Source organism: Papio anubis, chromosome 1 (assembly GCF_008728515.1).
Source record: "Papio anubis isolate 15944 chromosome 1, Panubis1.0, whole genome shotgun sequence".
Taxonomy (NCBI): Eukaryota; Metazoa; Chordata; class Mammalia; order Primates; family Cercopithecidae; genus Papio; species Papio anubis.
In genome coordinates, this window is record NC_044976.1 from 145,893,693 (window position 1) to 145,907,359 (window position 13,667).

General features: G+C 34.0%; 1 protein-coding gene across 1 annotated transcript in view; it reads left to right on the top strand.

The window, feature by feature from the left end:
- Positions 1 to 13,667, top strand: part of USH2A (usherin) — a 790,277-nt gene that overhangs the window by 477,801 nt on the left and 298,809 nt on the right. The window contains exon 37 of the mRNA XM_021927201.2: positions 1,769 to 1,948. Coding sequence (XP_021782893.2) covers positions 1,769 to 1,948 — 180 coding nt within the window. The remainder of the gene's footprint in view (positions 1 to 1,768; positions 1,949 to 13,667) is intronic.

The following is a 13,667-nucleotide window of genomic DNA, read 5'->3' on the forward strand; positions in this document are numbered from 1 at the left end:
AATCATCTCACTTCATTTTCACAATAGCACTGCAATGTAAATACTGTACTATCATTCCCAGTTCACAGTTGAAGGACCAGATATTCAGAGATATTAAATAAATTAGCAAAGAGTACATTACTAAAGAATAAAAGAACATGTTCAAATGCAGGACTTTCTGACAACCAAATTTATGTTCTTTCCTTTGCACTATACTTTGCTACTAAACTGTGTTAAAATATAATGTTTTTGTAAATATTATAAACATTGCATTTTGTATACTATACGATGCAAGATCACTTTTAGTATGATGCCATCTTTTACTTTTTAAGCATTTGTTCAATAAAGATTATATCAGCATCTGGAGATCTTGCGAGTATGCTTGTTCTTCCCTTTGAAGCTCAATATCATGTGCTTTTTTAATTCATTTCTCTATATCTGCAGAGATTGTATGTGAAAGATTAAATGTACATATAATAAAAAGTGATGTTATATAGGAAGAAGGTTATTTGAAGTAAATATTGGTGCTCTTTTAAAGAAAAAATCTCACTCTGTCACCCAGGCTGGAGTGCAGTGACACAATTGTAGTTCATTGTAATCTCAAATTTGTGGGTTCAAGTGATTCTTCCACCTCAATCTCCTGAGTAGTTAAAACTACAGGGTCATATCACTGCGACTAGATAATTTTTAATTTTTAATTTTTTTTTTTTTTTTTTAGAGATGAGGTCTTGCTATGTTGCCTTGCCTGGGTGGTACTCTTAATCATTCATTTTTCTGTTTTTTAAGAGTTATTGTATCATTTCTAAAATCGACAAAAATTAAGCAACATTTAAAAAAATCCTATCATAAATTTTTCAGGAAAGCATCTAATATAGAAAAGTGTTACAATTTTCATTTGTAGCCCTTTTCTTATTTTAACCCTAATTTCTGACTCTTAACCTGAAATTTAACCTAATGGTGTAAGAGAGAGATAACACTGTTATTAGGCAGCAATATTTTCCTGCATTGTGGACTGATGAGATTTAAGAATGGATTTGCTAAAGCTTTGGAAGGAGAGTGGTGGTGGGAGCAGGGTGAGGACATATAGAGAGTGACTCTTTTATATAACTAGGCAGCTTCTGCATTTTCTCATAAAGCTAAAAATATTAGATCTTCTGGTCAAAGTGGACATATAGTACCTCCCATACCCAGTTGCTTTTCAGGATATTCTGACTAATTCTAATTTAAAGAGGTATTAGATAGAAAGAAATCCACCCACATTTCAAGCAAAGTGAACAGAAAATACCTCAGTTTGTGATATATACAATATCTGACTAATATGTCTGAGTATAGTACGTGTATCCAGAACCATTCTATTTGAGGAATAATGTATTATTTCTTCCTGTCTGCATATCCAAAAAAATTCAGGGATTTTTACTGGAAAAATAAAACTCAAAAAAGTATAAACAACTCATCAAGTAATCAATTTCTACATTTGTGCAGTATTTTTACTTATATGCTTGATACTTGTGATATGGCTTTATCCTACAGTTATCTAAGAATATTCCTCAAATATTTTGATTGCTGTGATGAATGAATTGGCCAGGTCAACCCAGATAACACTTTTGTTCACAAGATAATAAAATCCAAATATGTGCATTGATAGAAGCACGTGTAATGCCTCTTAGAGTGGTAAAGTTACAGACCTATTTGGTACAGTATATTTAGAAACTCAAAAAAAATACTCAAATAATATCAGGAAAGAATTCTTAAATATGTATTTATTTTAATAATTTTCTTTTTTAATCAGTAGGTAATAATTACACCCTTCTGAATGTCACAAAAGTCATGTACAGTGGAGAAGAGACAAACCTTTGGGTGCTCATGGATGGGCTGGTTCCTTTTACCAACTATACTGTACAAGTGAACATTTCAAATAGCCAGGGCAGCTTGATAACTGATCCTATAACAATTGCAATGCCTCCAGGAGGTAAGTCTATGCAAATGTTGGCTATCGAATTTTATATAAATGCCCTAGAATTAAGTGACCATTGAATATCTTGTTTGTTTTTACAGGTATTTTATTTTATAACTTAGAGGCTCAATTATATTTCTGGTTCTTTTGATTGTTGTTGTTTCGCTTTGTGTATTCAGATTCTTTAATTGACGGTCTTTTACTGTTTTGCTGAGACTGCTTTCATCCATCTCACACTGTGTGTGTATGTGTGCCTATATACCATACATACACATATCTCTCTGGATTTCTGCATGTTAAGAAAATTGGGAAATGCTTTTTGTTCAAGACTTTACTTAAAGCCAAAATTTGTATTTGCAATTTGAGTTTCCATTTTCTACTGCAGATGGTTTTCATTCCTGGTGTTCTAAATAACTAGTTCAATTGTATACTTCAAGTATTTCATTTGGCAAAAAAAGGCAGGGTGTAGACGATAGAATAGGAAATTTCCATTTGCATTACTGAAAAACACCTTTAAATTCCTGATCCTAATAATTACAATTCAGCAGGGCCACATTCATGTGTGAAATGTGATACAGTCTGGATATTTTTATTTTAAATATTTCTATAAAAATCAACCTATTCACAATTGCCATTATTTTGATGTGCCATCAGCTTCACCATGTTTTAACTCGTTGTGGGAAATAATCACATTGAGGAAAACCCCTCTAGGGTTGACATGGATGGCCCTTGAACAGAAAGCATGCCTAACAATGTTAAGAGCATGATTCTCCATTGAGTGCTAAAGAATGTATGTTTTCTGAAAATCCTGAAAGCAAAGGACCGCAGGATATCCAGTGTCTGCCCTGTAGCCCATCTCCCAGGAATGAGTGTATTCTGGACTAAGGGAGAATGTCACAATCTTATATCAGCAATCTGAAGGGCAGGTTAACCCCACTTCCAGTTATGAAGAGTGTTAAGAACAGAAAATGCTTTATCACTGGAGAAAAATAAAGGAAATCTTCAGGTTGTATGGAACCACTCCCCTGCAAAAAAGATTCATTACCTGTTGTATCATAAAATCACTCACTATTATCTACCTTTTATACCATTATTAAAATTAATGAATTGATGTTTACTAAAACAGTTGAAACTCTACATGTCAGAAGCTACATTACTTAAGAAAAGAATGCATAAAAGAAACTTTTGAGGCTGATCAACTCAGGTTAGTATCTTATTTATTAAGAAAATAATTTTAAAAGGGAATTGAATTTAGATATATTTATTTAAAAATTGAGACTGGAACACAAAATAAAACAAACTCCCTAAGATAAAATAAACCTTAGGTGTTCATATCTTCATTTTTCACTTCAATACACATGCTACGAAGGATGGAAAACTGTGATGACTCTAAACCCTAGTATATAATATCATTTATTCAGATTTAGAAATTAAAGAGTAATCAGTGCCATAATGGAGATTTTTAAGTTATATAGTCATACCTTTTCTACAGGATATATACAATATTTAATAAGCATGTTTATTTTATGATATTTATATGGATTTAAACAGTTTGTGATTTACAGTAATTTACAATCATATTCATAAAACAGGGCAAATTTAATTAATTGTTTATGTGTTGAGGAATGTATGGTCTAATAATTTGTTATGTATACATATATCATGATTCAATTAAAAATAGCAAGCTCCTACTGCTAACTGAATATGCGTTATATGAATATACCTGTCAGTAAAAGGGTTAATATTATGCAAACAAGAAGAAACTAAAATATTGTTTTATAGTGGTGCTGTCAAACTGAGTAAACTGTTAACTGAGGCTTATCTTCATCTTCGCTCTGTGGATGCTTATCTGTGTCATTACCATAATGCACTGCAGGCCCACACTCTCTGGGCCTGATGCAATCCTTCACTTTATGTATTCAAAAATCTAGAATTTGGGAGTCAGTCCTTCACCAAAGAGGAAGCAGATGTCTTCAAAGACACACAGTGATTCGCTAAAATTTATTATGGCCATTAGAACATACTTTCTTTTTTCATTAAATTGTTGTTGATTACAATTAGGAAACTTATAGCATTAAAATTATCTTTTTTATGACCTTGTGGCAGTTTAAAGGTGATACCTCATTGATTAAATAGGTTTTAGTTCATGCTTCCTTTTACTTAATGATCTGAAAACATATTATCCTGATTTACACATAAAAATCATGCTGAAAAGCATGTGGCATTCACTAGAATATGTGTGTTTAAGTAGAATTAAATTAGTACTGAGAGTTATTAAAGAAATCTTCCATGCCTTTGTCCAGTGAACTGTGTTTCATTCTGAAATGAATAATAAATGAACCAATATGCTAGGCGAACCAACTTATGGGCAGAATAGGTTCTATATGCTATTTACTTTTCCATTATATTTGGATAGCTATCATTATTGCCAATTCCTTGATTTCAATATTAGATCTCTAATATGGTGATGTTGAAATGCTAGTATCTTTCAATGCTGGATAATGCAAGATTTGTAATGATAATATCCTTAGCTATGCTTCTTTTGTATAGTTTTAAAACATAATAATAAAATAATTGGGCAAAACAAAATGCTCTTTTTTACTTCACCAAATATATGCTATCAAATCTGACCTGGAAAATCCCATTTACCCATTTAATCTGGCCAAATCCTTCTCATTTTTTAGGCTCGAACCTAGAAATTGTTCCATCAGAAAGTCATCTTTTGCCAGCAGAGGCTGAGATAGGACCTTTCTGTATCCCAGACAACAGTTACATTATACTCAAATTGCCTGTTTAATCTGTCACAATCACTGGTTATAAGATTCTATAGAGTAGGAACTGTTTCTTACTCACATTTTTATCTTCAGTGCCTAGACTAAACCTGACACATGGTAGGTGCATAATGAATAATTGCTGAATGAATAAATTAGTCAAGATTGCTTAACTACTAGTTTAAAATTTTAAGCTTATCATTGCTCAAGCCCGCCAGGCCTCATCCCAACCTGAGCAACCTTGTATTTTAGCCAGCTGTGAAAATGTGACTTTCTCTCTACACCATTGTCCAATGTAGGAATGCTCTGGTTATGTAGATAAAATTGGGAGCTCAAACTATAAGGAGGGTGAGTGTATTGGAGGTAAGAAATATTCTCATGTTACACCAACTCATCACTCTTTTATTCTTCCTTATAGTGGTTACTTTTCTCAGGCGAGCATAGAATAAACAATCCTTAGTTTAGGTAGGAATTTGGAAAGGAGAGGCGAAAGGGTCATACTCCAAAGAATTTTACCAGGATACATCATCTCTTAATTGATGGTTAGGACACATCTTATTTGCCAGTCCTTCCTCTATTTTTCTGATGAGAAAAAAATATATAATTAAGAATATGATAAACACAAGTTATTTGAAGATAGAAATTAAAGCAAGAAGATGGTGCTACTAATAATTTGGCACATAGATGAACAGTGGCAAATCCCAATTAACACACATTTTTTATTTGAAAACTTCAGTTTAAATATTATTTGGACAACAGGAGGAACTTCTCTCTTTTTTCTAATTATGTAGCAGATCCTTCCCTACTTCTGCTCACTCAAGTTTTTTGTATTTCTACAATTACTATATTTTTAGGTTGTTTGTAATAACATAATGCTCATATTTGGCACTAAGGTACTCTTGGAAATAAAGAATATATTTAATCAGAGCTCTTGAATAGCATTATGGTACAGGTTCAAGAGTTCTAGGAAAGGAATTAAAAAAATAAAAACGAATCCAAATGTGAATCCATAAATATGAAACTTTCCTATGGCCTTTACCCCTTCAAGGTCTGGAGTTACTAATGGGGTTAGGATTTCAACGCTTAATGGGGCTCAGTGCATTAGTGTTTTGTATGCATGGAATTCAGCATTCAGTTTAATAAGTGGTTGACATTGGTGATGTCCCTTAATTTGCTTAAATCTAATTGGCTCTTTTATCAGTCAAACCTGTATGGATTGGCAATTGATCAGAAAGGGTCAGCCATGACTCTGCATGTAGTTAAATGATGGAAGCACCAGTTAAAGTCGCAGTTGCATGATAATAAGCAAAAGAAGAACAAATGAGCTTAGAGGAGGAAGGCAAAGAAGCTTAGAAGTTTTGCAGGATCTTCAAGTTCAGAACAAAGGCATTATAGAGTATATAAATTTTAAATACACTGCATTTTGCCTCCAGACTTAAACCTTTTTTTTTTCCAGATGAACTGAAATCTTGTCTGAAACTGTCTTTGTTACATCAAAGAACTACTCAGAAAGCTAAAAGAGACAGAAGAAGCATAAAAGGGCATAGTTTAAAATGATTAGTGACACATTCCATACTGACGAGCTGGAAACAGATTTTTTATGAAAGTTTTATATTATTCCAAAAGGAATAATTCTCTTCTGTTTATCTTTTTCTGAACTGCTTTATTGTAACAGTGAAAGGAACTTGGAGCCACCCTGGTTTGTGAACCTAATCCAGTTTTCCTCTGATAATAAATAATTTGTCATTTGTACTTTTAAATTGATGAGGATTATTATAATCGACAGAGAGTATAAAATACTAGGCTTGAGAAACCTATTTATTTTCCCCAATGTGTTATTAGAAAACCAAAAATTGAAAAAGGCAAAACGGTTGTGAGTAATTTGTTTTACAGGGTCTTTTCGTCTGTCTCTCCTTCCCTGAACCCCCTCCCCACCTCTCCCCCTAAAATATCAATGAGAAAAAAATAAAAAAGAAAACCATTAGGAATTAAAACTGAGGCATAAGCATAGACTTTGTAGTCCTAGAAACATGGATTTAAATCCACCTCTTTCACTCACTGCTTGAGTGACTATGAGCAAATTTGCAAATATAACTGAGCCTCAGTTTGCTCATCCATTAAAGAGGCTGGTTGGTAATTCCCACATCAGGTGGAGGATTTAACAACATAATATATGTAATGTGTTTAGCGTATTGCCTGTCTTGGTAAACATTTGGTGCTTCCTACCTCCTTTGTTCTATTTTCCTACTAAGACTCTTTTTGGGGGCCTGGAAAATTCCCTACAGAAAAAGTAAGTAAAAAAAATCTGTCTTTCACATAGACTGCAGAGACCAGAATAATTTCATCTTGCTACATCCCTTTCCTTTCCTACACTTACTCCTTAACATGTTGACGTACGTATGGTCAGGCCAATAACCCTGCTAAGGGGTGGTTGTGATGCATATTAGATGATGAAGTAAGCAGGAAGCATGGGAAGTGACTTTCTTTTTGAAATATCTTCAGCCTCCTGTTCCATGACCTCCAGATCATAATTTGTGAATGATTTCTTACATCAAGCTCTCATTGCTTATCTTGGGATTTCACATTTTTTCTTAATAAAATTCTTCTGTGTTTATAAAGAGTTCCTTATTGAATATAATTATGACTTTTTAAAAAATATCTATTATCTGTATATTTTATTCACAAATACTTTTTTTACATTGTTAATGTTAGACAAAAGCAAGTAATTTGAAATTTTATTCTAATAGCTTTTCACTTTTTCTTAATTGTCCTCAAATACATATATTTAAAAGTTACATCTTGGAATTCAAACTTTTTTTCAATTTTCACTAAATAGCAAAGTTTAGTAGTTGTTCAGTCAATATGCTTTTGAATAACTGAATAAAATGTTTGCTTTTAAAAATATTAGTATATGATTTTTGCCCAGTAATACCACTAAAGGAATAATATATTAATGACTAACTTTTTTGAGCTTGAACTACTGAATTCCATTGTGTTGAGAATTTAAGAGCTGGAATATTCTTTCAAGTATTGCTATATAACAAGCTACTCCAAAAATTAGCAACATAAAACAATCATTCTGTATTATTTCTCACCTGATTGTATGAGTTGTCAGCATGGTTCTTCTGGCTTAAGGAAGCTGGACTGGGCTTTTTCAGAGTTCCCGGGGAAAACTCAGGGTTTCAAGAGTCAAGCCCCAGTATGCAAGCCCTGAAAACTTTTGCTTGCCTCAAACTGTCCAAAGCAAATTTCTTGCCCAAGTCAAAAAGCATGCATGCTGGAATGTATGATTTACTGGAGCCTGATAATTTATCAGTCTTCCATAAATGTTTAAATGATTGGTTTTTAGATCGTGTATGTATGTGTGTATATGTACACACACATACATGCAAAAAAAATATTTTTTTCTTTTAAATTAGTCCTGTTTTTGAAATAATGATGTACCAGCACCAAAAATAATGAAGAAAGTAGTTTACTAAATTTTTCCTGAAAAAGATACAAAAAAATCTTTCCGTCTCTACTAAAAAATACAAAAAACTAGCCGGGCGAGGTGGCGGGCGCCTGTAGTCCCAGCTACTCAGGAGTCTGAGGCAGGAGAATGGCGTGAACCCGGGAGGCGGAGCTTGCAGTGAGCTGAGATCTGGCCACTGCACTCCAGCCTGGGCGACAGAGCAAGGCTCCATCTCAAAAAAAAAAAAAAAAAAAAAAAATCTTTCCTTACTTGACAGTTAATTTTGACATTTTATTTCAGTATAAAGATCAAGAAATGTATGTCAATAGATTCTTGTTTAAACTGTTTGTAGCTCCCTACTGGAGGGAAAATTCTGATCTCCTTTTATATGTAGGTGATTAAAAAAAAAATCTTAGTTATTTCTCAAATCTAGGGCTTGAGTATTTTGATTTCTGCTTGTAACTCTGAGCTGTGAGAGTAGAAACTGTGTGTACTTTGTATATCGTTTGTAGCTCCAGTGTCTAGCATAAAATATTTGCTGGATAAATTGCCAGAACCCTTCGTGGCAGTGATAACTTGGAAAATAATCCTAAAGTTATCTTTTGCTATTGCTGTGTCTTTTACTTGGATAAACATTTTCCAGGATTAAATTCAACATTTAGGGTTGTTTAATTCATCCTAAAATCATTTTTAGTCCTGTTAAGATTACCATAGCAGTGTAAAAATACATAATATAAGACCCTCTGGAGGCGTGTTTATAAATTTGTGTATTTAATTGTCTGTTTTACCTACCTTTTTATTTTTTATTTTTAAATAATTCTGACTTTTATATTATGTTTAGGGGTACGTGTGCAGACTTGTTACATGGATATATTGTATGATGCTGAGGTTTCAGGTATGATCGATCTTATTGCCCAGGTAGTGAACAGAGCACCCAACAGTTTTTCAGTTCTTTGCTTTCCCCCCCTTTCCGCCTTCTAGTAGTTTCCACTGTAACCACCAATTTCAATTAACTTACCTATTGTGACTGGTGGTTGAACACTTAATTGAAAATAATGGTTAAAACAGAACATTTAAAAAACCTAAATATATATTTAATGTGACTTTAATTTAGAACACATAGATATATTTATCCATGTTATATAGGACCAAGTTGTTTTCTTGGAGTGTTAATTTAGTATTTCTAAGTCCAGCATATTTGCTACAAAAACTACACCCATAATGCATAGTTTGATTTCCACTTTGAAAACTCCTTTAAAAGGAGATCAAAAATTTAGGGATAATTAAGGAAGAATCTAATTACAGAATTTTTCAGGTTTTTGTAATTTCCTAAGTCTTTGAGTTATTTTTCCTGCATGAATTTCACAGTATTGTTTTCTTAAGTCCTCACTGAAAGTTTTTCAAAGCAGTAAATTTTCATAGAAAAAAGTTTCTGCTAACAGTGCTCATCAGTTTAAGCATTATTTAATTAAATGACGATAATAATGAGAACCGCAATTGACATCACAGGTTTAAAAAATACAACTGACTCTTGGTGAGTGTATAATTCTACCTGCGACTGCAGAATGTTGCCCTTGAACTAAAGACTAGTCAACTATCCATCTCTGCAATACAGAGTAAATTTTTTATTAATCCAGCAAGTCAGATAAGAATAGGCAGGTAAGACCGGCCGCGGTGGCTCACACCTGTAATCCCAGCACTTTGGAAGGCCTAGGAGGGCGGATCACCTCAGGTCGGGAGTTAGAGACCAGCCTGACCAACATTTTTAGTAGAGACAACCTTGTCTCTACTAAAAATACAAAAAAAATTAGCCGGGCATGGTGGCACATGCTGTAATTCCAACAACTCTGGAGGCTGGGGTAGGAGAATCTGTTGAACCCAAGAGGCGGAGGTTGTGGAGAGCCAAGATTGTGCCATTGCACTCCAGCTTGGGCAATAAGAGCGAAACTCCATCTTAAAAAAAAAAAAAAAGAATAATTAGGTAAAGCAAATGTCTACTATTTAGGAAAAAGACATGCTTCAAAGGTGGCAGAATGATCCACCCGCAGAGCAGCCTACCCAAGTAGGAGAGGCAGGACAATGTTACCAAATTCTTCTCTTAGGTTAAGCATTACAATAGCTCTGCCTTAAAAGAGAAAATAAATTATTGATTATATCCCTTCAATTGATTAGGGACTGAATCTGATATTTTTGGCATAACTTACTCAGTGAACATATTTTTCTCCTTCAGTTTTTAAAGGAAAGAACTGAGCTTTCTCTCCTATTTTCAAATTTCAAACAAAATCTCTTTCTTAAGACCTTAGAGGAATGAACTGTGGGTAGTGCTCGACCAACCAGGGGGAGAATGACATCTTTATTTTTATATTTTTTATTTTTTATTATACTTTAAGTTCTAGGGTACATGTGCATAACATGCAGGTTTGTTACATATGTATACTTGTGCCATGTTGGTGTGCTGCACCCATCAACTCGTCAGCACCCATCAACTCGTCATTTACATCAGGTATAACTCCCAATGCAATCCCTCCCCCCTCCCCACTCCCCGTGATAGGCCCCAGTGTGTGATGTTCCCCTTCCCGAGTCTAAGTGATCCCATTGTTCAGTTCCCACCTATGAGTGTTATTTTTTTTATTTTTTGCAGGGTCTCTAAGAGAATTAGGGGCAACTAGAACTGGCTCAAAAAACAAGTATAGACCAAAAAGCAAAAGAGTTAATAAATAAGAATTGCAAATACAAACTCTATTGTATCTTGCACTTTCTTGATGCATTGTAGCACGGAGAATCATAAAATATTCTATGCGTTTTGTTTGTTTGTTTGTTTTTGTTTTTGTTTTTTTGAGACAGAGTCTCGCTCTGTCGCCCAGGCTGGAGTGCAGTGGCACGATGTCGGCTCACTCTATGCCTTTTAAAATCAACTTAGTACAGTGTCAAGATGCTACTTTTTAAAAAGAAAATTAATATTTCTCAAAAATGTAAAAGTTTGCTTGCCAAGTACAGATATAGAGCCCGTCAATGTGTGTTTTCTGTTTTTCATCTGCTCTGTATTCACTTTGATTTATTTGAAATATATAAATAGAAATATTAATGTGCAGATGGCAATGAGATATCTTAAAAATCAAGAGTACAAAGGAATGGAAATTTAAAAAATAAATGTAGGTTAGCAGCTGAAATAAACAATAGGCTAACGTGGTATATTACCTTATTCAGTGGGTAGAGTGAAAGATGAGATTAACTGCTTTTTATAATGTAAAAGCCACGATGAAGATATAGGATGGTGAGGAATAGCATTCTTTGAAACGACAACATTCTACCACATAAACAGATGGTTTGTCTTTACCTTCAGTATATTAAAAACTACACAATTTATATTACAGCCAGTTCATATGAATCTTTAGAATAGTTGTACATAATGTTTTACTTCTGTGTATATCTTCCAAATGTGCTGCTATTTTTTTCCTTGGAAAAATCAACCCGTTGAAAGTAATAAAGTAAAAGAATTCAACAAATAAAAGTATTTAAATTCTTAATAAAATAAATAGTGTGCTTTCGAAAACACATACCAGGCCACTTAATTTAACCCACGCCTTCTCCCAGGTATGTTATGAGAATAGAACCAAAGGATTTATGACTGTCTTAAACATGCTCTCAAATCCTTTCCTGAAAAGTGTTACCTTTACTTTTTTGGAATTGGTAGTTGAACCTGCTTTGTGTGTGTGTGCACGTGTGAGCAGGTGTATGTTTGTAATACTACATATCGTAAGTCAAAGAGACGGATAAATTCCTGTTTCATAATTTGTGGATAATTTTTTCACTTTTTGTATTCACCATTTTGACAATGAACTTCCTGCTTATAAAAACACCTTAGAAAGAGACTAACTTCTGAGCTATGGAGAAGAGGGAAGAGAACTTTGAAGTGTGCTTACTATGGACTCAACAAGCCTCCAGCAATGGACTGCCAGCTCTCCATATTTGCATACTCTCATGTGGATTATATAGAAATACACATGCCCATATACACAATTAAGTTCTATCTTTAAAGCATCCTGGGGCAAGAGAGAGAGCTTGAAAAAAAAAAATTAAAATCACATCTTTTTCTTTTTTACCAGGGGAGAGGGGTAGGAAATATTGTTCCTTTAAGTTCCATTGATATTTTCTAACTCTCATTTTTAAAAAGAAAAAGTACAATTCATTTTCTTTTTTTTTCTTGGAAGAAAGCTTTATCCATAACTTAAACTTAAAAAAATCATGTCTGTCTGACTGACACTGCAGTCTAAAAGCAACTTGAAGTTTTATTTGAGTTCTTATAGTGCCCTAAAGAAATTTTTGCTTTATTTCTTAAAAATAATCTCTTGTTCCTTATTTTTTCATAGACAGACTGTATGCCTGACTTGCATAAAATTCTATGAACATTTAGCTGCCTATATTAAATGCTCACAAAGAAGTGAGAAAATTCTTAACATGTCTTAGATACATAGAGACCATATTTCCAATCTCTTTTCATCAGTAGCATCAAGAGAATCCCTTTTTGTATCTCTATAAAGGCATATAGACCACCCAGAGTCTAAAAGAAAACTTAAAGACCTAAGGAAGAATAGATTTTGACAACAGTAGGTAAATTCACTTAAAACCACTATGATTTTCACAATTATTAATTAATTGGGACAAATGAAACTAGAAACATAAGGGTATCTAATACATACTTTATTAGATTAATCCCTCTTACACTTTGATGACCATTTTCGAATGTATACTATCTTTCATTTCTATTTAAATGTTTCATATGCATGTATCATGTCTTATCTACTAGAGTATAAATTCATGGGGAAGACAAAATGAATGGGTTGGGTGCGGTGTCTCACACTTGTAATCCCAGCACTTTGGGAGGCCGAAGTGGGAGAATCACTTGAGACCAGTCTGGGCAACATAGTGAAACCCCATCTCTTTTAAATTGAAAAAAGAATAAATAAAATGAAAAAAAAAATGAATAGGTAAATGGAAGTAGACAGAGGAGTCACGGCTGATCTCCCTATTTCTCTCTTTCTCTATCCCTCTCACCATTTACCTTGGCTCAGGCATATAATAGGATATTAGTAATGATTACTATCATGGTCTTGTGGAGTGCTAGTGGCCTGGTGTTATTTTTCCACCCAGCATACCTTCACCCTTTCTTTTGATGACAGGGCTCCAATTTCCCTCTCAGCACCCTGGGCTCTTTTAAGCTCAGAACATGTGCTGTGTGTGAAGTTGACTGCATCACAAGGTCTGACCAATGAAGATATTGTATTCTCCTGACCACAGTGATTTTTTTCAGGAGTGACAGGCATTCCAATCAAAGCCACTGAACTGCAGTAAGTCAGTACAGTCAACAGAAGCATGTCTCTTGCCCTGTATTTGAATATGGGATTCAACTCAATCTGCTGCCAGCCGTGTTGCCCCTCAGAGTCTGAGAAATTTAGCCAGCAAGGAAAAAAGCAGAGTGGGTGTGAGAGGAGGTAGACTAGATTCTGATGAC